Here is a 25,979-nt window from a genome sequence, read left to right as displayed (position 1 = left end):
TCTCCTTCAGTACTTCAGAATAAATGGGATTGTCAAAACAATTTTTGACATGAACAACTGATCAAGTACTGCCTCTGAGTATCATCAGTTCAGACTGAAGCTGGGTTGAACTCTCCAGTCTCTCCTTCGCATCCATCTCAGTGCCAGCTACAAAATGTGGAGTATTTCAGAACAGTCATAAGGAGCAACTGTGACTTAGAGTCCCTTTAAGACTTTTAGGAAGTTGATGCTTAGAAAGAAATTCTACCCAGAATAAGACCAAAGGCATCTGGAGTCCGTTGTTTATATTTTAAGCCGTTCAGAAGCAATTTTATTTCATTGTGCCTAAGTTCATAAGCATAAGACTAGTTTATTTTAGTTTTTGTAATTTTGCTTATTACAAGGTTTGAAGTTTTGGATTTTTTCCCTCCATCTCCATCTTTTTGCCTTGAGTCAGCTCCGAGACCTTAAATTCCCACTCCTGCCTACCTGTCTTAAAGACTCAGGAAGGCTGAAAGAGTATTTCAGGTTGACAAGATAAATGATACTTCTCATGGTGCACTACAGAATCATAGAATGGTAGGTGTTGGAAGGGACTTCTGGAGATCATATCGTCCAACCCCCCTGCTTGAGCAGGGGGCACAGGAACACATCCAGGCAGGTTTTGATTGTCTCCAGGGAAGGAGACTCCACAGCCTCCCTGGGCAGCCTGTTCCACTGCTCTGTCACCCTCACAGGAAAGAAGTTTTTTCTCATACTGAGGTGAAACTTCCTGGGTTCCAACTTGTGCCCATTGCCCCTTGTCCTGTCATTGGGCACAATTGAAAAGAGCCTAGTCCCACTGTCCTGACACCCACCCTTTAGATATTTATAGGTATTGATGAAATCCCCCCTCAGTCTTCTCTTCTCCAGGCTAAACAAACCCAAGTCTCTCAGCCTTTCCTCATAAGGGAGATGCTCCAGCCCCCTGATCATCTTGGTAGCTCTCCATTGGACTTGCTCAAGCAGTTCCACGTGCTTCTTAAACTGGGGGGCCCAAAACCGGACACAGTACTCCAAATGTGGTCTCACTAGGACAGAGTAGAGGGGGAGGATAACCTCTCTTGACCTGCTGGCCACACTTCTTTTAATGCACCCCAGGGATACCATTGGCCGCCTTAGCCACAAGGGCAAATTGCTGGCTCATGGTCACCTTGTCCACCAGCACTCCAGGGTCCTTCTCAACAGAGACGCTTTCCAGTAGTTCAGCCCTCAGCCTGCACTGGTGCATGGGGTTGTTCCTCCCCAGGTGCAGGACCTTGCACTTGCTCTTGTTGAATTTCATGAGGTTCCCCTTGGCCCAGCTCTCCAGCCTGTCCAGGTCTCGTTGGACGGCAGCACAGCCTTCTGGTGTATCAGCCACTCCTCCCAGCTTGGTGTCATCAGCAAACTTGCTGAGGTTACACTCTACCCCATCATCCAGGTCATTGATGAATATGTTGAACAGGACTGGCCCAGCACAGACCCCTGCGGAACACCACTAGTTACAGGCCTCCTGCTCCATTGATCACGACCCTCTGAGTTCTGTTGTTCAGCCAGTTCTCTATCCACCTCACTGTCCACTCATCCAACCCACACATCCTTAGCTTGCCTGTGAGGATGCTATGGGAGACAGTGTCGAATGTCTTACTGAAGTCAAGATAGACAACGTCCACTGCTCTCCCTTCATCGACCCAGCCAGTCAGAGCACCATAGAAGGCTATCAGGTTGGTCAAGCATGACCTTCCGTTGGTGAATCCATGCTGACTGTTTCTGATAACCTTCTTGTCCTTTACATGCCTGGAGATGACCTCCAGGATGAACTGCTCCATCACCTTTCCAGAGATGGAGGTGAGGCTGACTGGCCTATAGTTCCCCAGGTCCTCCTTCTTGCCCTTTTTGAAGATTGGAGTGACATTTGCTTTCCTCCAGTCCTCGGGCACCTCTCCTGTCCTCCAAGACCTTTCAAAGATGATGGAGAGTGGCTCAGCAGGAACATCCGCCAGCTCCCTCAGCACTCGCGGGTGCATGTGATCAGGGCCCATGGATTTGTGAGGATCCAGTTTACACAGGTGATCTCTGACCCAACCCTTCTCAACTGATGGTAAGTCTTCCTTTCTCCAGATTTGTCCTTTCTTCTCTGGGGGCTGAGATGCCTGGGGGCCAGCCTCAGCAGTAAAGACCGAGGCAAAGGCGGCATTCAGTAACTCTCCCTTCTCTGCATCCTGCGTGGCCAGGGCCCCTTCCTTGTTCAGCTGTGGGCCCACTGTATCCCCAGTCTTCCTTTTACTGCTGATGTATTTAAAGAAGCCCTTCTTGTTATCCTTGACATCCCTTGCCAGATTTAATTCCAAGTGGGCCTTGGCCTTCCTCGTCTCATCTCTGCATACCCTGACAACGTTCCTATATTCGTCCCAAGTCGCCAGTCTCTTTTTCCACATACTGTGAACTAGAATGTATAGACTGAAATGCTTAAATCCTTTTGTCATTTTTTAGTCACTATGTACATTAAAATTCTAATTTTTCTCAGGGAATTTCAGAAAATTAGCTCCGTATCATATATTACTCCCAGTCCTGTGCCCCATCCCATTCAAGCAAAACACTTATGCATATCAGTTCATTTCTGCTGGTAACAATAATATTGACCATTGACTTCAGTGGAATTATTCACATGCCTTAAATTATGCACATACATGAGTATGGGATTAAAAATCAACCAAGCAAAGACAACTAATTATATTCTAAATATTGAAGGATCTGCAAGGTGGAATCTTCATCCTTAGGGTAATAATGACTAAGTCTAAATCCAGCTTTAAGGATATATGATGGGTAATAGAAAATATGATCCTTTTCTTGTTCCTTCTGTGAATGAAGTCAGATGGGTACATGCTGTGTATAGACTTATTGAGGTGTATGTGGAGACTAGCCAGGAATTTCTCAAGTAGAAAAAAAATTTTTTCTTGTCTTTATTGACATGACATAGAGCAGCCTCACACCTTTCAGGCTCCAAACAAGCCAGCAGACTCAGGATGTGTAGGATTCCAGTGCTAAAAAATAAACCCCGTAGTTTGCCCCACAGGTGGGAAAAAGTGCTTATGGAGCATAACACATATAGAAGGTCAATTTTAGACTGTGACCCTTTTCAGTATACCTTTTGTTCTGTGTCACCTCACTGAAATATTTCTCGGGCTTCTTTTAAGCATTTATAGTTTTGTGAAAGGGTTATAAATTGTGAGTAACAATGAGGAATTTCCTTGTTAAAAGCAATATTAAGAGTAGTGGGGCTTAAAATAAGTTGCAAAATGCATAATTAACATATTTACCACAAATATTACGTTAAAAAAAACAGAATAACATAAGCACTGTATTGTTTAGAGATCAGAGAAAAATGCAATGTGCAGGATTTGTTACCAGAGCTAACCAACAATACTAAATTTTTGCATATTTCAGGGTTGGTTTATTTGTGCCACAGTCTCAATAGTTACAGTCCAATTACCTACCACCAAGTTGTTTAACAGCATGACTGCTAAAGAGACAGTTGTCAGATGTCTTAGATCTCTAAGGAGGAGAAGTTGAGAGAAAGGAAGGAGTCAAATCTGCACATCACAGGTCCTCTGCCTGCTCTGACTACTAGCAAGAGCTTTCAAGGCAAAGACTGCAAGTACTGCAGAGCCAAGGTGTTCTTAAGCCCAAATCAGCTCTGCAGTTGAGAAGTTAACCAGAAGAGAATGATTCATTGAACAAATAGATTCTTTTTTGTTTGCAGAACAGCCTCAAAAATCATGATGTCACCAGTTACAGTAGTTAGTTGGATGTTCTTAGGAACTGGCAACAATATCCTTTGTCTCATTTGGGATGAATATTTTGTTCCTCAGCTATTTCTGCTGAAGTAATATATCAAGTGTGAGGAAAGGTAGAAAAATTAATCTTTCAAAGTTTTGTGTCTTCACTGGACAAATTTATCTGGACACTTTCTGGGAAGTTCACCCTATCTTAGTTACTTCTGAAAGGTTACATTGGTTTTATGAGACCTTTTTTGTTCCCTGACTGTATCAATGCAAAGCATTTTAGTCAGTCTGTGAAGTTTCAGCAACAAAGTAAAGCTTTAACTATCATGAAATCAGCATAAGGATATAATGGAAACTAAAGAAATAATAGAAGCATAGGAGTACTTTCCTTTCTAGGCCACATAGCCCTTGCCTGAGGTGTAGGATTTATTCACTGGCTATAATGTACTTTTTTTTTTTCCTTTAATATTGTCAACAAAGCCATAGCCGTGAAGTGTGAAATTCCATCCTCTGTTTAATTGTTTTTGTACCTGAGTTCTGACCAAAAAATCTGGGGGAAAACGTCTTTCCCTTACAGTGCAAAAAGGTGTGTCATCCTATTAAAAAAGTTTCTAGGGTAGCGTAAGCAGAATTTAAAGTTGTAGTTCCATGAGCATATGTGTGAATGAAATGCAGTCACCCAAATATTCATGGGAAGAGAAGGAAAGAGAGAGTGGAAAAGGAAAATTTATGGTTTAGTCCAAACCTTTTTACTTTATAATTGATCAATGATAAATATCTAAATCTCACATTAGCATATGAATGGATGGCCCTTTATGTATCACCTGAGCCATGCCTGCCAGTAGGCTACCATTTGATCTTTGATCTAAGCTGAGGAAATCACTTCTACGTATCCTTAAAGGTATGAAGGTGCTTAAGTACTTTTCCTGGAAAAGATGGTTTTCAAAATGAAGGCTTCACGCAGGAGGATATATTCAGTGACAATTGTTACCTCCTCTTTCTGCTGTCTCCTGCTCCCAATATTCTCCGATTTTATATTGCTATAAGAAAGACTTGGAACTAGAGATCTTGCTACTGGCCATAACCATTACATTTGGCTAGATCATTTCCTGAGGGAGTGAATTCCACAGATAGGCTGCGTAAAATAGTATTTCTACACAAAATTTCCAAATTTCCAATTTACTGCCCTTTAATTTTATTAAGTACTCTGCTCCTCTTGATTAGTGTTACTCTGTGAAAGGTTATACACTTCATTATAGAATACTTGAAGCACTTGACTTGTATTTTAAAAAGGCTATCATAACATTCTATAGTAATTAGAAATCAATTAGCAATTTATTCAAGAAATAGAAGCCTAGCCCTGGTGTCCTAGCTAACTTCCTTTCCATTAAGCCGCAGCTCTCCAGTGTTGCGCACTGAGCAAGACAGACTTCATTTTTTTCTTCAGGTTGCTGCTTTTCAGTGACAGCTGCCCTTCTATGATGGATTAAACATTTTCTGTAACTTTCAGTTATTTCTGAAATACGTTTGGCACAAAGTGTCAGGGTGTGGATTTTAAATGTGAATTGTAAAGTCAGCAGAATTTAGTGAATTGTGTCTACCCCTCCCATTTAGTGACTGAAAGACCTCCACTGTTTGCGTGGTGATGCTCAACCATTATGCTAATAGATAATATGCCTCTAACATTATCTTTGAACTATGATGCCTGTGTGATGAATGACATACTTGCAAAATGTGCCAGACTATTATCCCTGGGGAAATAAAAAAGAAAAAAAACCTCTGAACAAGTAAAACATGCATACCTCCTGTGGCTTTTCCAATATGTCTTCACCTATGTCTTCTGAAGAACCAGAAGACATAGGCACAAAGGTGTATTTACAGAGATAAATAGACTTTTTTTCCTTGGCCCCTACTGAAACTCCTGATTGTAATTGTGATCAGCAAGCTACAGAATTAAAAATCCTGGTGCTGTTTCTAGGAGATTATCTGTATCATTGAGAGAAAAGCCTTCAACCTGATGTTGAAATGCTATGGTCATGACAGCAATTAAGGATGTTTGGCAAAGGAAGAGCTCTTCCCCAGTACCCAAGGTCCATCAGACCTCAAATATGCTGAAATACCTCCTTTTCATCTTGATGCTAAGTGGTTTCTTTGACAGTACGCAGCGAGGCAAGGTAGTATCCTGCTTTGCAGGTTGGAAAGCTGAAGCACAGTGGGCCAAAATTATGTCCCCATGGTGCCAGAGGGGGTATGTAGCAAATCATGAGAAGGAATCTAAAATCCTTGTCTCTGAGAGACGATGCATTAATGTTCAGAAATGCACCAGCTTTCTCACTGTTGAGAGTAGTGGGATGTGAGCATTGAGGTGTGAGCTGTGAAAGGTCAGGCAATTTGACTCAGGAAGCCGAATTATTTCTAGAAATGACAATCTGCAGATTCCCATCAATGCTGGCCTAACAATTGTCCCATACATGCTTACCTTGACATCAGGTTGCAATCACTTTGACTACTATAACTGGAATATTATAATTCAGACCTATACTGGCTGATAGTCTTTGTTCAGAACTCTAAATTTAGAAGATGATCCACCTTTTCTGTTGAAATTCATATGATTAATAGTAAACACTGGGGGAGAAGTAGTGCACTCAGTGACCAGAGAGCTGAACTGTGTATCAGGAGTTGTACTGTCCATCCTAGAGACGTAACCTATAACTGAACCTTTTTCTGTTCACTGTAGACAACAGTACATAATATATTTTGAAGACCTTGTTTTCTGCACTCAGTAGTGTGCAAACGGTAACACTCCTGATCTTGTCATGACCCTCTGCAGCTTCTCCATTTCAATAGCACAATTAGGAAAAATCAGCTCTACCACCTAAGTTACGCTTGCAGTGAAAGCCTCCAGCTGCAGTCAACAGGACATGTGTATGCATACACATGTGATTAATAGCTACGTGTTCACAGAATGATTATAAGTTTCCAGGAAGCTGTTTCAAGCACAGGTGCAAGGTTTTTAATGATAACTGTATGGGATCGTTGTTCAGTTGAGGACAGTCCATCCTGGATTTATAGGATACTTCCATTTTGGAGGAACCATTTCCAGATGTTTGGAAGGATATTAATCTTAGCCAAGAATTTAATGTTTCTTAAATATTGATACATTGCTGTTACTGTTTTGAGTAAGTCTATATCTTTATTTTCCCTGCAGCTTCTGCCAAGCAACCTATATCTCTGCATTTCTCCTGCAGTCATTTTTCAAGAGCAAATAGCAAGCTCGCAACGTACTGTGTCCTTATCAAAGGGTTTTTTAAAACATAATTAAACAAACCCCTGATGTTACATCAACATATACATTCCTGTCACCTGTGGCCCAGTCCAACAATGTATGGAATAATTTCTACTAAACCAAATTAGATGGGAAAGCACCAAACAAAGGGAATCCAGCAACAGAGAGACAGCAAGTACTCAGCTGTCTGCCAAGTACTGATAGTTTCTCTACGCTTGAGAGGCTATCACTATCTCTGCCTCTCAGCTTTTCTGTTACGTATATGATGGGGCAATAAAAAGGAGACAACAAGCTGACCTCCTAAATGTTCAGTCTGAGAAGTCCCAAATGCTCTGCTGTACCAGAATGCAGGTCTATTTTTTGGGGACTAATTTGTGCTGATGCTAGCTGGTATAATCATTATGCAATCATGCAGGCATTGGGAATAGTGAGAGTACACTATACTCTAGTTATATACTTTACCAGGCCATGATGGAAGCTTCTTGCCGTCTGGAAATTTCTTCATGCCAGACTAGTACGAAAGGACAGGCACCTGAATTCTGTACCTGGCACCCTGGCATTTGCTATTTAGGATTCACTTGTATCACAGCTTCGAGAAGTTCTACTTTTCCAACTGACTTTCCCAGCTGACAAAAAAAGCCCTGTTGATAGATAAATACTGTACAGGATGAGGCTTTTTTATCGCCATCTATCATAATTAGAGAGAAGTTGGATAATCATTGTGCCTATGCTGGTAAAGTTGTACAGCAGTTTTTCAAAGTCATCCATACTTATTGTTTGTGTGGATTGCTTTATATAGATAGTGGTGTTCTTTGTAGAAGAGAGAGGATGTTAAGTCTCATTTCTTTACTTAATTCCAGCTTGGGTAGTTACATTTAGCCTGCCTGATCTCTCCACTGTGATTTCAGGTGAATATTTGTTTCCATCTTTATATACCATGATGTTTTATTATCTTTAAAGCACTGATGTGTTTCATACCAGAGGTGTCTACTTTTTGGTCATGTGGGATGAAATGTATCTTGCGAACATAAAGAATAATTAATATTATTTATAAACTAACTGAACAATTCTACAAGAGTATTCAAAGAGAAACTGGATAATATGCTTAGGGAATGTTAGAGGGACTCCTGGGTTCCTGAAGAGAGGTGTTCAGTCACTTTCTTCTGACCACCAAATGTCTTAATCCTGTGATGAAGAACCTGATGAACTGTTTTCACAGAGGCAGATTTTGAGCTTTTTTTTTAATGAGTCTACTTCTGTTCAGTCGCAGATGAAGGAGCCTTGAGATAGAGTTCTGGGTCAGCCCATTGACTGTGGGCTATTGCCAGACAAGGACTTTAGTGACTGTACTTTGAAAAAAAAAATGGGTAATAGACTTCCATCCACAAAGAACTGATCATATTAGTGTTACTCTCCTGCCTTGTCTTACCGAAGGTCTGAAATTCCTTTCCTGAGTTGTTATGAATCTTGAGTCAGATTGCCTCCCCTGAAATATGTCTCAGTGCCCATGTATGGAAGACTATTTCTCCTGTGATCACAACAAATGCTTAGGCTGCAAAGGAGAGAGTGCTTTCCTGGAAGGAGAGGACAACATATGATAAAATTTTCAAAAGCATGTAAAGCAAAGGAACCTCAGCTGCTTTATGCCTTTAGGTACTTTTAAGTCTGCAATTTATGTTCATAAATCATTTTAGAGCTCCTGAAAATGTTAACCACCATCTGTTTCTTTAATGATGCTATGTCTGGCTCAGGAGATAAATGTTTATAAAAAGTAAAGAAGAAGGGATGATGTTATTTTTTATACCATCAGGAAAGAGAGATTCTATTAAATTATCAAGCACTTTTCCAAAATTTTGAACTTTAAGGAGATTTCAAGATAAAATGCTATTTATGTACTAGATGTTTTTAGAATATATACAGTATGTTATGATGTGCTAGAGTTCCTCTACACATAACACAGGTTCTGGTGCTAAAACAATAGTCTGCCTGCTTCATTTGCAGATTCATATTGTAGTGTGAAAGCCAGCTCTATCCTCATGTCATTCAGTTTATAGTCTCAAAGACTCTGAGTATTCAGTTGTGTAGAAAACACATTTTGAAGGAGAGATTAATCCTTCAGGGAGAGAAAGGAAGTTTGTGAGAAAGCTTTAGAAAACACTTGACCAGGTCAGAACATGGTGGGCCTTGAAAAGGCATTCCTCAAAAGCATCCAGCTACTGCCCTCACTGTGGTGAACTGTGAAGATTACCAATGCATTGCCAAGGAAAGATCAGTATTTGCCCACAGTTACCACATGCTTCTCTCTGAGGTATATGTAGGAAGTAAAAGTGATCTGACAACACACTCTGGCAATGCTTAACAAAAACTAGCAATATTTTCACTGGCAGCAGAGAGTCATACGTATGTACAGTGGTTAGAATAGAAGTCTAGAAGTCACTGGCTGGACCCCTTGTGGTCCTGTGAGTAAACTCCATAAAGTGACATTCCGCAACTCTGAGCATCCAAGCAAGTGCTTAATCACTGCCTCTAAGGAAACAGCTAGAGGAAAAAAGCAATCAAAGAGTGGTCACATCAGAAAGAACATACAGAAACACTTGCTATGATTATGTGTAAACCAACCACAGGCTCTGTTTACAAACCTTTCCATCTGTTCCTTTGCCTAATCATTTCTGCTTTCCCTCTCTGTCTTCTAACTTTCCTTCGTCTTTCCAGATGCAGGACGCTATGGGCTATGAGTTACCATGGGTGTATTTTGTCAGTCTGGTCATCTTTGGATCCTTTTTCGTTCTAAATCTGGTTCTTGGTGTGTTGAGCGGGTAAGCTGACAGTTTTGGTGTCCTTTTTCCAATGCTACAGGGCAAGACTCCATAATAAGGGTTCTTCCCTGTCACCAGGATTCTTTCAGAGGGATTAAAAATCTGAATCCAAGGAAGCTTCCCATCAGCTCTCAAATATCTTGACAAAATGTTCAAATATTGCAAATAACAATACAGGTAACAAAAGAGGTGTTATTCTCTGACAAAGAATTTCAACCTCAGGGCATTCAAAATCGCTAATGTTAACCTGTCGTAAATTTTCAACAAACTGGCTATTGAAAATCCTACTGCTGGTGACTTGGGATCTCTTTGGCTGGAGCCTTGCATTGCTCAGAATCTGAGCTTGTCTCACTAATTATCATTCCACTCTTCCAGGTCAATGATGCCATAGGAAGGGACTGGCCCTGGATCTATTTTGTTACACTAATCATCATAGGGTCATTTTTTGTACTTAACTTGGTTCTCGGTGTACTTAGCGGGTAAGCAGTACCAGGAAAATGTTTTATTATTGTTTATTTTTTAAAATTTGTATTTCTATTCCTACTCTCTGGTTACCAAAACAACGGGCAGTGGCGGGTTGATTCCAGGAACCTTAATAGAAGGCCTAGGCTATTGCTGTGTCAGTAGCAAAATATGGGATTCCTAATGGCATGGAAGGAGTTTTTTGACTAAATCAAAGGAATACAAGACAACTCTTTGGCTGTAACTTGTTCCTCTACCTAAAACCTCTACCTGTACTCTATGCGAAGAGGACAACACTATTCTCCCCTGTGGGCGAAGCATACCATTCACCATAGAAGAAGGGGATTATAGTAAAATCTCTGGAAGAGTCAGTGGGATTGATGGAGGAATGAGAGCATGAGACAAATCCCTTCACATTTGTGGGATGAGATTCCTGCCAAATTATGTCTTCTTACATGAGAAATTTTCACATTGCTTGGTATCTCAAAAGCACAGCCTAATGGAAGATTATTTTCCCTGGAGAGTGTCTTGGGCACGTTTCTTCTTCAATAAGCACATCTCCTCTGTTGTGCGGATTACAAGCCTAGCATGATGCAGGCAGAAAAGATCATTTCCCTCTAACCTTTTCTAAGGATGAACAGAGAAGCAGGAGAATTCCTTCTAGTGTTTAAGCACCCCTAAGACATTGAGACATTTAGCTGTATTTCAGTCCTGCAGTATAACCCTCACTGCAAAGCATCGTTTTAGTAGCTTTGATTAAAACAATTGATATTGTCCCCAGTAGTTAAAAACTTTACTGCCCCTAGGGAGCCACATAATTAGAGGAACCAAGCCAGCAAACATTCCTCGCAAGATTTTTAAAAGAAGTTCTAGAATTAGGCTACTAATTCCATACTTGGGCATGACTGGGTGCCTACAGCCATTCTAGGTACCTGGATAAATATGGTATGAGGATTTTTATGCATCCCCTTTTCCTTTGTTTCTAACATCCTGCCTCCTTTAATGAGCTCTAAATGAATTTGGTCAGAGCCTGCACCTGTTGCCTGAGTAGGCAGCCCTGAAATCCCCGTCTTTTAATCATAAGAAAAATGATCTCTGAGCAGGAGAGAGGACTTGATGCCTCACAGAAATTATGTCCTCAGTACTTGGGCCAACAACATAGGAAGGGGCAGTAGTAGGACTAGAGAAGAAGATCCACCATTGGCCATCCTGCAAAGAGCCGGGTAATATCAAATCAACAGGAGGTGTTACTACTATCTTCATTATTCCATTGAAGGAGACATGCAGCTAAAACAGCTGCTGCAAAGAGAAGGGCTTCCAAGCAGTAACTGGAGAAGGAAAAATCCCCAGTAATGAAGTGTGAGGCAATGGTCTATGTTTGGATATCTGGAGAGTGATACTCGGTACAATTTCAAAATGTAAGCTCCTCATTTCTCCAGGTGGATACTCCAGTCAGCAGGTACAGATGTCAGCAGTAGTGGAGGATAATGCCAAGCCAACAGAGGGAAAGTGATGTGTTGTATCAGAGGTGCACTCAAGGACTGTATAAGATATTGGTTAATGATTATCTAGTATCTGGTTGGATAAAGAGTGCCTGTGAGCCCAGCCCTGAGGACTGCATAATGTTGAAGCAGTGCTGATTCAGTTTACCCACACTTGGATTTGGGTCTGTACATAATAAAAAATCAAATTTCCTCTCTCTTTCATTTTTCAACACAAGAAAGTGTTTTGGGGCCTAGATCTTCCACCTCCTGACATACTGCAGCTAGACCACCACAGCTAGTGGTAAGGAAACGGAAACAATCTGTAGAGAGAACTGAAATCAAAGATGAAGTTCACCTTGTTTAAGCTGTGAGTCACTCTTTCTGGCTGTGTTCACAGTGTTATGACAACTGCACTGTTTCTGCAAAATTTTTCCCAACTGGAGAAAGTAAAAAGAAACTTAAGAATTTGCATCCATTAAAAAACACAGAAATGATGGGGGAAATGTTCCATGCTTTCTCTGGGTTAAACAAGCAGTTCTTAAACAATTAACTTCCCAAAGCAGTTCTAAATTGTGCTGAGTTGCAAAGTGTCATCACTTTGCAGATTCAGCTTTTTTTCTAGAGACTTGCTATTGCTATTAGTCTGATCTATGTAGATGATCCACCTGTCTGTTCTGTTTAGATACAAAGCAGAATTCCTGGGAATCTTTGTACATCCATTCTGGAAATCTCCAATTTCTTCTTATTTATTTATCTCAGGAACTTCATCAAGCATGTCGTGTAGGTAGACTTTGTCAATGATAGATTAGCTTAGGTTTTTTAATCACTTCTGAATACGTAAGTGTAATTAATTGTACTCACAAAGACACTTTGATTGCACCTGCAAAATCAAATGCTGAGTTCTGCTCTGCCTAAAGAGCTCATTTGTAATTCATTTTTGCTCAGGTATGTCATCCACTCATGGTCCTCCTAGTGAATTTACTAGTCACATGCTAAACTAAATAGTATGACAGAGTATTCATGTTTAGAGCTATAATCCTCTTCCTGTCTTGACTGAGCACAATATAAAATTCATGTATTCCAAAGGAAACATCCAGTCAACATATCACACAGTAGATCTCCTGAAGCCCAGGCAAAAGGATTCCACATCTTTACTGTGAGCAGTGAAGTCCCTCTTAGAGGTCTCTTGAGATCAGAGATGTTCCACATCTGCATTATCTGTTTCAGTCAGTTAGTGAGGAAAAAAAAATACAGCAATGTGGGTTCAACTTTCAGACATGCATGCCTAAGGATATAAATTCACATTTCTTTTATATTTTGCTTAGCAGTGATCCAAATTCCAGGGCACAGGCCAAACAAGCAGTTGCCTAGGGCACATGGAGGGCAGGAGAAGAGCCTTTTCTTCTGCTTTGAGAGGATCCTGGAAAACCCAGGTGGCTCCTTTTGATGTTGTTACTGTCAAGGAAGGCAAATGGAAGGCTAGCTATGGTCATAGCTCCTCCTGGAGCAGTCTGTGACCTTTCAGGACTTCTTCATGGTCTTCTGTCCCCTCTTCCAACCCTTCCCATTCCTTGGTGTATTTGTCAGGGTGGATGATGTTTGAAGCCTTGTGCTGTACTTCTAGTACTAAGCAAGAGTTCTGAACTGCCAGAATTCTGCAGGTTTGCTCACTTTCCATCACTCCTCCAAATGTGAGAAATCATATTGAGATCAGACATAGACAAAATTACCTCTATTCCATCATCAGGGTGGACGTGAAAAATTTTCTTCTGGAACAGCACAGGATACAGAGCTGAGTGTTTATATTTATGATCTTGACCCACTCTAACCTCACACAGAGAAAAAACGTCTCCAGAATACTCTGCTTTTTGGTATTCCCACTGGCAGATATATCTCACAATTTTCTGGTAGAAACAAAGTGTTACAAACTGAATTATGGTAAAAACAACCAGATTCACTGACTCTTAAACTGATGTTCTTTTGTTCACTGACAAAAGACAGATTGTTTGGTAGTTCTGGAAGCCTTTTTCAATCCTAATCTGATGTGATACTGCAGTCTTTTTTGAGAAGGCCACCTCCAGACTCAAGATGGCACTTCCATCAGAAATCTTATTAGGTCCTTGGCCTCCCTGCTGAAGCTGCAAACAATGACCATTTATTGCCAACTGCAATAGAGGCAGAGGTAATGTGCACAGCTGCCTGCAGTAGGACCTGGACTGAGATCACCAACTCATTTCACATGGGATGGTAAATGACCAGTGGTAGCAATTATTGATTGAGAACATTTGCCTGAGTACAGCCTGGCATTCCACAAGGGAAGTGGTTCGAACTGCATTAGCGATTTCCTGAGCCACCTGTTCTCAATGTTTTAATGTTAGTAGGGCATAGAAATTAAGATAATTTAAATAAGTTGTCATCTTTGGAGAGTCATCATGTGGAATATCATACATTGTACAAAGGAGAAAGACATGCATTTGCAGATCATTTGGGCTAGGCAATCACACTATTTTCAGTTGTGCCATTAAAAAGTTAGGTAATAAATTCACTCCTATGCAGATGGGTAGTGTAAAGACATCATACTAAAATCTCACCTTGGTTTAGTCAGCTCTCCCCCCAGCCCAAGTCCCATTTGAGAGAGGCAGTAAGCAGGGACTGAAAAGACCTAACTAGATACGCAGCTTAGATGCATCTAATATAAATGAACCATTTCAGTGCACAGCAGGAGTTCCACTTTTGCTGTGCTGGGCTGTTTCATAGAATCATAGAATAGAATCATAGAATGGTTTGGGTTGGAAGGGACCTTTACAGGTCATCTGGTCCAACTCCCCTGCAGTGAACAGGGACATCTTCAACTAATCAGGTTGCTCAGAGCCCCGTCCAACCTGACCCTGAATGTTTCTAGGGATGGGGCCTCCACTACCTCTTTGGGCAACCTGTGCCAGTGTTTCACCACCTGCATTGTAAAGAATTTTTTCCTTAAATCCAGTCTAAACGTACCTTCCTTTAGTTTAAAACCATCACCCCTTGTCCTGTCACAACAGGCCTTGCTAAAGAGGTTGCCCCTACCCTTCCTATAGTCCCCCTTTAAGTACTGGAAGGCCACAATGAGGTCTCCCCACAGCCTTCTCTTCTCCAGGCTGAACAACCCCAGCTCACTCAGCCTGTCCTCATACAAGAGTGCTCCAGCCCTTGGATCATTTTTGTGGCCTCCTCTGGACCCGCTCCAACAGTTCCATGTCCTTCTTGTGTTGAGGGCTCCAGACCTGGATGCAGTACTCCAGGTGGGGTCTCACCAGAGTGGAGTTGAGGAGCAGAATCAGTTCCCTCAACCTGCTGGCCATGCTTCTTTGGATGCAGCCCTGGATACGGTTGGTCTTCTGGGCTATGAGCGCACCTTGTTGGCTCATGTCCAGCTTTTCATCCACCAGTACTCCCAATCTTCTCTGCAGGGCTGCTCTCAATCTCTTCATCTCCCTGCCTGTACTGATATTGGGGCTTGCCCCAACCCAGGTGCAGGACCTTGCACTTGGCCTTGTTGAACCTCATGAGGTTCTCACAGGCCCACCTCTCCAGCTCGTCCAGGTCTCTTTGGATGACACCCCGTCCTTCTGTTGTGTCAACTGCACCACTCAGCTTGGTGTCATCTGCAAACTTGCTGAGGGTGCACTCGATCCCACTATGTCATTAATGAAGATATTAAACAGTACTGGTCCCAGTACGGACCCTTGAGGGACACCACTCATCACCGGTCTCCATCTGGACATTGAGCCATTGACCACCACCCTCTGGATGCAACCATCCAGCCAGTTCCTTATCTACTGAACAGTCCACCCATCAAATCCGTATCTCCCCAATTTAGAGAGAAGGATGCTGTGGGGGACCGTGTCAAATGCACTGCAGAAGTCCAGATAGGTGACATCCATAGGTCTTCCCTTGTCCACTAATGTAGTCACGCCATCATAGAAGGCCACCAGGTTGGTCAGGCAGGACTTACCCTTGGTGAAGCCAAGTTCATGATGTTTTCCACTTTGGTTTCTAAAACAGTTCCTTGCAAGTTATATCCATGCAAATATAAATTGTTCTCACTTGGAGTTGAGGGCTCAGTCTTTTTCAAAATTTCACCTATTTCTCCTAGATTCTTAAAAAAAACAGTTTAGGAGCCAACTATTGAAATATTGGGATTTGATTTATCAAACAAGTGTAATAATTTATAGCTTCATTCAGTAATTTTTTTTTCTTTGAGAGTTACTTCGTTACTTTGGATAAGGCATTATGTGAGACCCAGAGGAGAGATGCTATTGAAGCAGAAAATATAACTAGTATTGATTGGATTTTAAAAAAAATTCTTTGTACAGCTTTTATTATTGTTGTTGGGGTTTTGATTTTTTTTTTGTTTTACATTTTAAATATCACTCCCAGCATGAGAAAACTTGGTTTTTTTCATTCTTGCTGTGCTTGCAGTAGCTGTTTCTGCCTTGTGGTTAAGTTTGGTCCCAGGGTTGATCAGGGACCTTCGAGCCTGAGAAACCAATGATTCTCTTCTTCATTTCCACCTTCATTATTACAGTCCCATAGGGTGGGCTGAACCCTCAGCAATGTGACAGGGGCGAAGATCACACAAACATACTTTGTCACATACTTTGGTTTGAAATGAAGGCATCATCCTACTTTCATTCTGCAGCAGAGCTGGTTTTGAGCACAGCTCATAATATTAAAAGTCTGATCCAAAGCCTGTGAAGCCAACTGAAATCTTTCAGTGGGTCTTGGACCAGACTGGAGGGAAGTACTTCACCATCACTGTTAGAAACTCACCTCCATCTCAGTTGCTTGAGAACACTTCACATGGCAGAAATTAATATTTTGGATAGGATTTTCATAATCCTGATATTATCCCACCAAAGTTAGTGTTAGGTTTCCTATCAGGTTTTGCAGGAGCAAACCTAAGACAAATATTAGGCAAAGTTTGTTGTTTTCTATTTAATCCACTCATTGCTGACAGTCATCAGCAAGGGTAATGAATAATGCACTGGAGGGAATCTCTTTATCTCTCATTTCTAGACAGAAGGGCTATATTATCTGCTCTGTGTGCCTTATATAGTGAACTGCTTCAGCAGATATAAGACAATACTTAAGTACTCTTGGTCCAGCACTTTTCTCAATCATTAAGCTTACTTTTTGAAATACAAGCGTTAAAACCTGGTTTAGAACCACAGAGGAGTCTCTAAATGGAGGTAGGTCAGCATTTCTAGAAAAAAAAATGCAGTATAGGCATCTCCAAAAGAGAGGAAGAAATGGCATCATAGCCAAAAAGAAGGCAAAGCAAGCACCCAGGTTCATAACTAAGCAACATGAAATTCTTATTGCTATGCCCTCTGTTTTAAGCCTATATTCCCAACAGTGGTCTTCCATAGAACTATCAAATGCTAACACTAGTTCACTTTCTGGCAGAACCTATCAGTTCTGTCTACCCATAATCTATTGTGATTTTCTACCCAGCTTGAGATTTGAAAAATATTTTGATGTCCTGAATACTGAAAGTCTGCAGTAAGACATCAAGACCTGAATTTTCAAATATATTGCACCGTACGGTGGGTGAAATTGCCCATAATTAAGAGTGTACAGGATTGCGAGTACCATCATTTACACTTACAATTAACCCAATTTAGTTGCGATTACACACGTGATCTTAAGGACAGATTGAAACCTGGCTAAAAATTAGAGCCACCAGCTCACTCTCCAGATGTCAGATTATTGTCAAACAGTTCATCATTTAATAAAACTAACTATTATTCCTATAGATATTTAGGGATAACTGCCAGAAAATATTAAGTGGTAAAGAATATTAGAAATTATATGGTATTGTACATCAGTGTTACATATGTGCTTTATTTGAATTGTCAAATGTTGAGAATGAAAGGATTTAAAAAAGGTATTAATCTTTTCCTAAGCATTGGTAAAAATGTGGACACTCCAGCTGTTTCACATGTGTATCTAGCAAGGATAATCCATTCATGTGTCTGTCTTGAAAGAATAGAGAAAGCTGGGTGTGCTGCACTGGATGTGGAGACTTTCTAGTGGAAATCAATCTAACCCATTGTTTTTCAATCTCTTCCTTCCCTCCGCCCATGTCCTCTCCCTCCCTCCCTCTTGCTAGGGAGTTTTCCAAAGAAAGAGAGAAGGCTAAGGCTCGGGGTGATTTCCAGAAGTTACGGGAAAAACAACAGCTAGAGGAGGATTTGAAGGGATACTTAGACTGGATAACTCAAGCAGAAGATATTGACCCAGAAAATGAAGATGAAGGCATGGATGAGGAGAAGCCTCGGAACAGTAAGCAATTTTTTTTTCCTATGTGTGTTTCTCTCTTTCTGTGTTTTTAGCAAGGGAGCCCGTGACCACCTGCTCTAGTGCTGAGACTGCTTATAGGGAAGAACAAGTTCTTCCTGAGACTCTCACTATGCTTATACATGATTCCAGTTTAATTCCTGTAGGAAACTCTGAGAGGGAGGAATACATGTACATTAATTTGTATTGTTCTGCAGATCCTCAATTTCTTGCTTGTGATGCTGACATAAAATCCTGTTATGAAACAGAAAAAAGATCAATACTTTCTGTTAGAAGTCCACTACTGGGATAAGTTTTAAAATATACATCTGTCTCCTATTCATTTATTTAATTGTAGTTCAGTGTTGCAGGCTGTTGACACATGGTTAATTACTTTGAAAGCAAAGGTTTCTAGGCAAAGCAGTGCTACAGTATGGGAGAAGGGCCAAATCAGCCCTGCTGTACATTAAGTGGTCCATCTGTAACTCTGTTGAAATCAGTGGCATTGTGTTTGCTTCTGCCAGGCTGGAATTAAGCTCTCAGACATTTCTTGTAAGGGGATTAGCTCTCACTCTTCTGTTCTGGAGTTAAGAAGAAGTTTGCGCAAAGTGAGAATTCACCAACTATCTCTTCTTATTAGAAATCCTGAAGAAGGAAGGGCTTGAAGAATGCAGTGATTCCCTACATTTTATTAGCTTCTTTGAATCTTCTCCTTCCAGCTACTTTTTTACCAATGCATGCTCTGTAACACTTCAGAAACCACTAGCAGTTATCATTGCAGGTGATGCACTTGGGGAATGTCAGAGTCTGAACCTTTAGACAGTTACACAGCTGTTAATGGACACTGGCTCTACTCTTAACTTTCATTATAGAAACCTGCATTTCCCTAGTTTGGTTTTAGAAGACGTGAACCATTTCCCTGGAGATCACCCTTCCTACCAAACAAGCAAAGTCCATGGGATGATCCAATCAGAAACATGTTCTAGTAATAGGAAGATTGGAAAAGTTGTGCCTACAGAGTAAAACAAGATTTGTATCAGATGCTTATTATATTCTGGGGAGTAAGTAATACTCCCTGTTGCTGCCAGAACATTTAAGTTCTTTTAGACAAAAAAGTAGGGTCAATAGCATCAGGTCATACCCATGATATTTGGGTATCTGGACTTGAAGGAGTCACTAGAGTGACCTGCTCAGACTTTCCCAAACTGAGTTATTTTTATTTTTGTGTTGGTGCTTCATAGGGCATGTAGCCTACTTTCACAATTTAACCTCAGTAATCACTCAGAAATTAATTTATTATTCATGGCCAAAATTTGCTGCTCTGAAGCACATAATATATGGAAGGTGATGTCTGGTGATCCAAATTATTTTCTTTGTAGATAGAATTTCCCATTTAAAAAAAAAAAACAAACCAACCCAAACATTACTGCAGTGGTCTCTGGTTGGTATACTTATATGACATCTGAGTAGGGAGGCCAAGGACTGGGTTGACACACAATTCCACTGAAGTCACCAGGAGGCTTTCCCTTGACTTCAGTAGGAATCGAGTCATGTTTATCACATTTTCTTTTAGGGCCATGCCCGCTAAAGAAAAGTGCGGCCATACTGGTAAGGTAGTATGATGAGAACCTGCCTTGGTTACTAGCAGATTTGAAGTTTTTCCTTTTTAATTTAACATAATGCTGCCTTCATAGAAGAGTTGTGGAATATGTCAGATATAGATTCATTGCATGTGCTGCAGGGTGGTATCGATCCACATTTGAACTAACAAGCTCCTTTTATGGGTGGTGATGATAAGAGCTGAAATATAACTTATCTTCAGCTTGCTTTCAGTTCTTCCTGTCCAGTTTAATAAGGTGAGTTTTGTAGGACAAGGATTATAAAATCAGTCCTCTTACATCTCACAAGTTCTCAAGAGTTTCTCATAGTTGGCTGTTAATGATGGAATGACGTACTATTAGCAAACTAACTTGTTACCCGTTTCTTTTCCAAACTAATAATGAATACAGTGTCCCTCTTTATTAGGAGTCACATAGAAAAGACAAAGGCTAATGGGTCCAGTTACTCCTGGGAACATTCCCGTTGGTTACAAGAGGAAAATTTTTCACAATGAGAACAATCAGGCATTGGAATAGTCTCCCCGGGGAAGTGGTGGATTCCCCAACACTGGTCACTTCTAAGATTTGGCTGGACAGGGTGCTGGGCCATTTTGTCTAGACCGTGTTTTTGCTAAGAAATACTGGGCTAGATGAGCCTTGAGGTCCCCTCCAACCTGGTATTCTGTGATTCTATGATTCAGTGCCATTTTTTCCAAGTGTCAGGTCTAAGGGCAGTGGTTTCTAACCAGTCCCTACTACACAGTACATCATTCTCTGTGATATTGTGGCTTTGAGTCACATTATCTGTTTTTGTTACATGACAGACCAGGCTTGGGAACAGATGTCTGCAGTGCTTATTTCTATACAGTAGGATTGCGCCTCTGTGGAGGTGAATTGCCCAGGATGTGAAGGAAGGCTGTGGATTGATTTTGGCCATGTAGTGGGGACGATGGTCATGCTAACAAAAGTGTCTGCACCAGAGAATAGCAGAGGCCAAGCAAACAGGTCACTCCATGAAGTTTATTTACCTATTCTTCTGACATATGTGCCCCATCTAGAGCAGGCTGTTGATGGCAAGATTCTTCTTAGCACCTGTAGCCTGTATCTATGAATGCTAAATAATTAACCTGTCTTCTAGTTTTGGTGTACTATCCAGTGAGGTACCTTGGCCTTCTTCCAGCCATAGGCTTTTTTGAGTAGGGAAGTAAAGGGTCTCTGTGCTGCCATCCTCTGGTGAGGAAGCAAATAGCCTCTGGATACAGACACTGCCCCATCCCGAAGCCAGTAAAATACCTATATGCATGCCCCTACCTTGCAGAGCTGTGGAGCTTACATTCTGGCCTTTTGTATTGTATACCTCGCCTCTTTTTTTTTTTTTTTTTTCCAGTAGGCTGTTGTATTTACTTTTGCACAGTTCCAGGTACTGTATCGTTTAAGTTCTGTATTATTTCTTGATACTTCCGAATTTCAATCTTTGTTCATGTGACAAGTGACAATGTATTTGCAAAGCCAAATAACTTGCAGGTATCCTCTCCTAAGATGTCATACTCCCTTCAATGATTGACATACTTATCTGTCATGTATGTCACATGGAAAGAAACTGGTGGTTTACTTACTGTACCTACCTATGTGGCTCTACATCTTGCTTATCCTACTGCCTACGAACATACCTTCTGCAGAACCATCTCAACCCACTCAGGCGCTGGGGACTAGTTTACTAACCAGCTCTGATAAGGCCTGTCTGCTCTCCTGAAGCTGTCACATTGCAGCTGTACTGCTCCTAGGGCTTGACAGATATCTGCTAGAAAACAGGTTCAATGGACACTGTGTAACAAAATCAAACAGAGAAGTAGAGACCCTTTCCTTAATGGCTTCAGCTTAAGGTAATACCATAGAAAAGGTACCATGAGTAAGTGACAGGGTGTGTTATTTGGGTTTTGTCTGTTTGTTTGTTTGTATTATCTACTGTGTTGAATGTTTTGGCATTCATGCCAGCAGCCAATCACCAGTAGGGTTAAACTGAGGGAGAAAGATAGTATTAATTTTCTTTCAAAAACCATCTACAAAATAAGCTCCAACTATAAGGGCCAGGTGGCACAGCAGTTCAGGCAGAGCTGTAAATGCCCTCAGGAATCCCTTTGGCTTGATTGCCCCCAAGACATTTGAGTCCCACCTACTAGCTGTGCTGAGCTTGTATTGCTGGTGATCCAATGTCTTCCTCGTCTTCTTGTGTTTAGCTCTTGCTGAAAGAGCTCAGATGCCTCATATGAGGCTTCAGAGTGCTTCTCTCAAGTCCTCTTCAAAGCTCACTGCCTCCTGTCTCTAGTACAATGTCCTGAACTACACAGAAGAGTGTTACTGCCCCTTTCCAGAACACTTTGTTCAGTAATGAATTAATTAATAATGCTGACTTTTAAGGTATCAGCCCTGACCCTTTCAGATAACAATTCACTGAAGTGCACAGGGCAGTTCAGACCTCCCAAAGCTGTTGGTTTAGCTTGACAAACTTTGGGGGATGCCTTTGCATCACTCATATTGCACAGATACTCGAGAGCTGTGGGCTCCTGCCTGAACTCTGATAGTGAATCACACCATCACTTTTTGTTTCAGTTTCCCCTTGGAGGTAGTTTGGAGGTTTAGGGATTCTTTTTTTTTTAATAAAGAGTATCACAGGAGTTCAGAAGTTTAATTAAAATATACTTCTTAAGCTAGAGTCTCAGCTAATGTAAACTCTGAGATTCAGCAGTTTACACCGTCTGGGCTCTGACCCAGGTAGTCTACCTAAACTGAATCATCCCAAACACAGAGAACATATGTTTCCAGTCTCTTCTCTGTCCTTGGCTGCAGAGGCAGGTTTTACTCTGTATAGAGGGCTGCCTGTCTGTCAGCGTGGGAATTGCTTCCTTAAAACAAAGAACACAAGGTGAAAGGGAAGAGAAATTCACTTGCATCCCCATTTAGTTTGACTGCCTGAGCCTGTTCTTAGGGCACCATCGGTCATATTTTGTATATGCCACTGCTTTCCTGAAGCTCTCAAACCTTACCCTAAGTCTCATTGGGACTCTACAGCCCTTAATGAAATGGTCAACAAGTCCAAGGACTACAATGAGACTTTTAGTGGAGGAAAGGGTGAGAAAGAAAGATAAATGCAGCCAGAGTCTGCCAATCTATGCAGCCTTTAGCTGATGGTCTCCACAGTAGAGGTCTTGGCATTCTTCTGAGGCAGTTTATTATCAGTCATCTCTCACATGCATAGAGGGGCATTCACCCAGCAGGCTGAATTCATTCTCTGTGTTCCGGAAAGTGCATGCTTAAGGTGGTTTTTCCTTGTTATTTGCAAACATGATTTTGCCATTATGGCAGATGTAAGGTGGAAAATGTGAATGGGCTTCTGGGGGCTGTTTGTGTTGATGGCTTTCTTCTATGCACTTCCCTTGATGGGGCTTCCACATGGGAAGAAAATGTTAATTTGACAGAAGAGAGAAACACATGTCATGGCACAAAACAGCTACTCAAATTCAAAATTACATGATAGCAAAGAGAACCATCCCTCCTGTTGCCACAGTAACTGGGAATTTGCCCTTTTTTTCTTTTTACTTCCTGAGAGTGGTCTGGAATACATCTGTGCTGCTGTGGGCAGAGGCAGGAAACCTCAATCCAACCCAGAATTTCTTCCTATTGAAATTAGTTGGCAAAACTCCCATTGACTGCACTGGGATCAAGCAAAAGCTGTGAATGGGCAGGGAGAAGTAATTTGATGTTTCTGCCTGCTCAGATTTTGCCCTCCCTATGTTTCCCTCTATTTCAGTTCTATTTGATGCTGCTGTCTGCAATGTGAGTATGACCGACCACATTTATGTCAATAGAGTCCCTAAGAGTAACAGAGCCGACTGCTTGGTCTGGGATCTGGTAACAAAGGCATTCTGTGATTCAAGGCAACTCATTCTTCTAGTTAAGTCATATCCAAGATAGTAGTGTAAATTCAAGAGCTGATCTGCAAGTAGCTCACCCTACAAAAATGTAATCTCTGTTTAGTTTGACTGCCTGTGGCAGTCCTTAGGGCACCATCGGTCATATTTTGTATATGCCACTGCTTTCCTGAAGCTCTCAAACCTTACCCTAAGTCTCATTGGGACTCTACAGCCCTTAATGAAATGGTCAACAAGTCCAAGGACTACAATGAGTATGATTAGATATCATACTCCAGACCTCTATTGTAATGGGACTGATGGCTGTAGATAATCAGGTTTTCATGTAACACAGCAGAAAAAGCAATAGAAATCAATGTGTTGCCTTTCAAAATAATATAACAATTCTTCAGACAGTACATTAAATAATGAAAGGTATGGGAGCGGGGTTGACTGTACGTGCAGATTTATACCTCTGTTAAAGTGGGAATTGAAAGTGCCCTACTGAAGACAGAAAGTACAGAAGTACAGGCAAGTTCTAAAATAGGTAAAAAAACCAAAGTGTTTAAAAAGAAATAGTCTTGAATCTTCACCTTCAGAGCAATTATTGTAGTGCCTTAGTGACCTGTGGAAATGTTTGTTAACATTTGTGTTCACTGCCTCTAAGGAATCAACTGCAATCTAACTTTTCTGTGGACCATAGATTTTGTCTCACTCCTACAAGCAGTGTCCCTTGTGAACAGCACTAGTCATGACAAGGCAGTAGAGTATATTTAATCACTTATGAGAGCCTTCCCTAGAAGAAAATTATTTTGAGACAGGGAAGAAGTTTTGAGATGCAAAAGTAAAACTTCTAGAAGATATTGGGACCTCTTGGACCACTAGAACTTTTGGAAGATCTGTGTCTTTCATGGAAACACTTTGTGCTTCTGAACATCAGGACAGAAATGAGAACAGGAGGACTGATGGTTCAAACAGGAAAAGAGAAGAATTTGAGATCACTAGAAATAGAAGCCTCAGTTATTTCAACCCAAACAGGGTTTTATTTTGAAGAGATCCAATAGTATTTTGACTCCATTACATAACAGGAACAAAAGCATGACCACCTTTCTCTAAAAGTTCAGGCTTTTTAGGATTTATCTATTCAATTCCTGTTGATTTTACTTTTTTTTTGCAAAGTCAGCTTTTATATCATAAGGACACTCCATTGATTTCAGTGAGACTGTGTACCAAATACTTTCAATTGACTTTAATGAAAGTTGTCACTAAATCCTGTGCAACCCTTTGGAAAAGTTAGCCGTTTGAAGCTGTTGGCTAGAGAGAGTTTTGTGTACAGATCTAATCAGGATACCAAGATAAAAGAACACTAACCTGCTCAAATTTTACATTTAGTCATTTCGTATGTCAGCTTGCTCTGTGGCTTCTGAATCATGTGCTTAGTGTACTGACAAGGAAGTAGCTTACTACTTTCAGCCTGAAAAAATAGCATGGCACTATGAGGTAATGTCTAAGGCAAAGTACATAACCAGGTTTTCAAAGGCTTGGTTATAGGCTAAAATTTCAGAGTTGCCTAAAAATCTCTTGGTCCATTTCTGTGATGAAATTTAATGGGAAATGCACAGCTAGGGAATTAACATGGAAGATGCAGAAGGGAAAATGAGAAAGAGAGTTTATTTACAAGATGTCTGTTTTAAATGCAGTCTTGACCATCACTTCCTTAAAACTCATGTCTTCTTAGTCTGCAAGCAAAAAGATTGTGTACTGAGTTAATTTGTGCCTCCTATTTAACAGACTACATTTAAAGCAGACTTGAACTTGTTCATTAACAGCAAGTCAGTTCACCCTGATTTATTCTAGTTTCATCTGCAGAATTCATCCAAATGTATTTCACATACACATGGAAGAACATGAGCAACCACCCCTTGACAGGCATGTACAGCTCAAAATTTTAGAGGATTTCTGCCTATTGTCAAAAAGCAATTAGAAAAAACACAGGGTGCTTGCATGTGATTTAAGATCGTCTAAGCAAAAGCTGTAAGAGGCACAAGCTGGAAAATGAAACCTTTACCAGTTTACTTCCTCCAACACTAGTTGGTGATTTAGGAATTGACCATATAACCTGGTTGTATTTTGCTTTCCATGCTTTAAGGAAATAAAAGTCACTGTTGTAAAATGATTTATTATCTGTTCAAACCTTATCTAAAGAGGAAGAAAGCACAATGTCATCTGCTTTTATCATTGTCCACTGATGTGGAAAATAATCATCTGGTAAATCAGAAAAGAGTAGCTGCAGGGCCAACGATTGTAGGCATTTCACAA

The 25,979-nt window shown here is 40.9% G+C and overlaps 1 protein-coding gene across 1 annotated transcript in view; it reads left to right on the top strand.

Annotated features, from left to right (window-relative positions):
- Window positions 1–25,979, top strand: part of CACNA1C (calcium voltage-gated channel subunit alpha1 C) — a 488,252-nt gene that overhangs the window by 326,385 nt on the left and 135,888 nt on the right. The window contains exons 8-9 of the mRNA XM_075115730.1: window positions 10,263–10,366; window positions 17,988–18,160. Of these exons, the coding sequence (XP_074971831.1) occupies window positions 10,263–10,366; window positions 17,988–18,160 (277 nt within the window). The remainder of the gene's footprint in view (window positions 1–10,262; window positions 10,367–17,987; window positions 18,161–25,979) is intronic.

The sequence above is a fragment of the Phalacrocorax aristotelis genome, chromosome 1, assembly GCF_949628215.1.
Source record: "Phalacrocorax aristotelis chromosome 1, bGulAri2.1, whole genome shotgun sequence".
Lineage (NCBI taxonomy): Eukaryota > Metazoa > Chordata > Aves > Suliformes > Phalacrocoracidae > Phalacrocorax > Phalacrocorax aristotelis.
The sequence above is the reverse complement of the archived record's forward strand: the minus strand, read 5'-3'. Positions and strand labels throughout refer to the sequence as shown.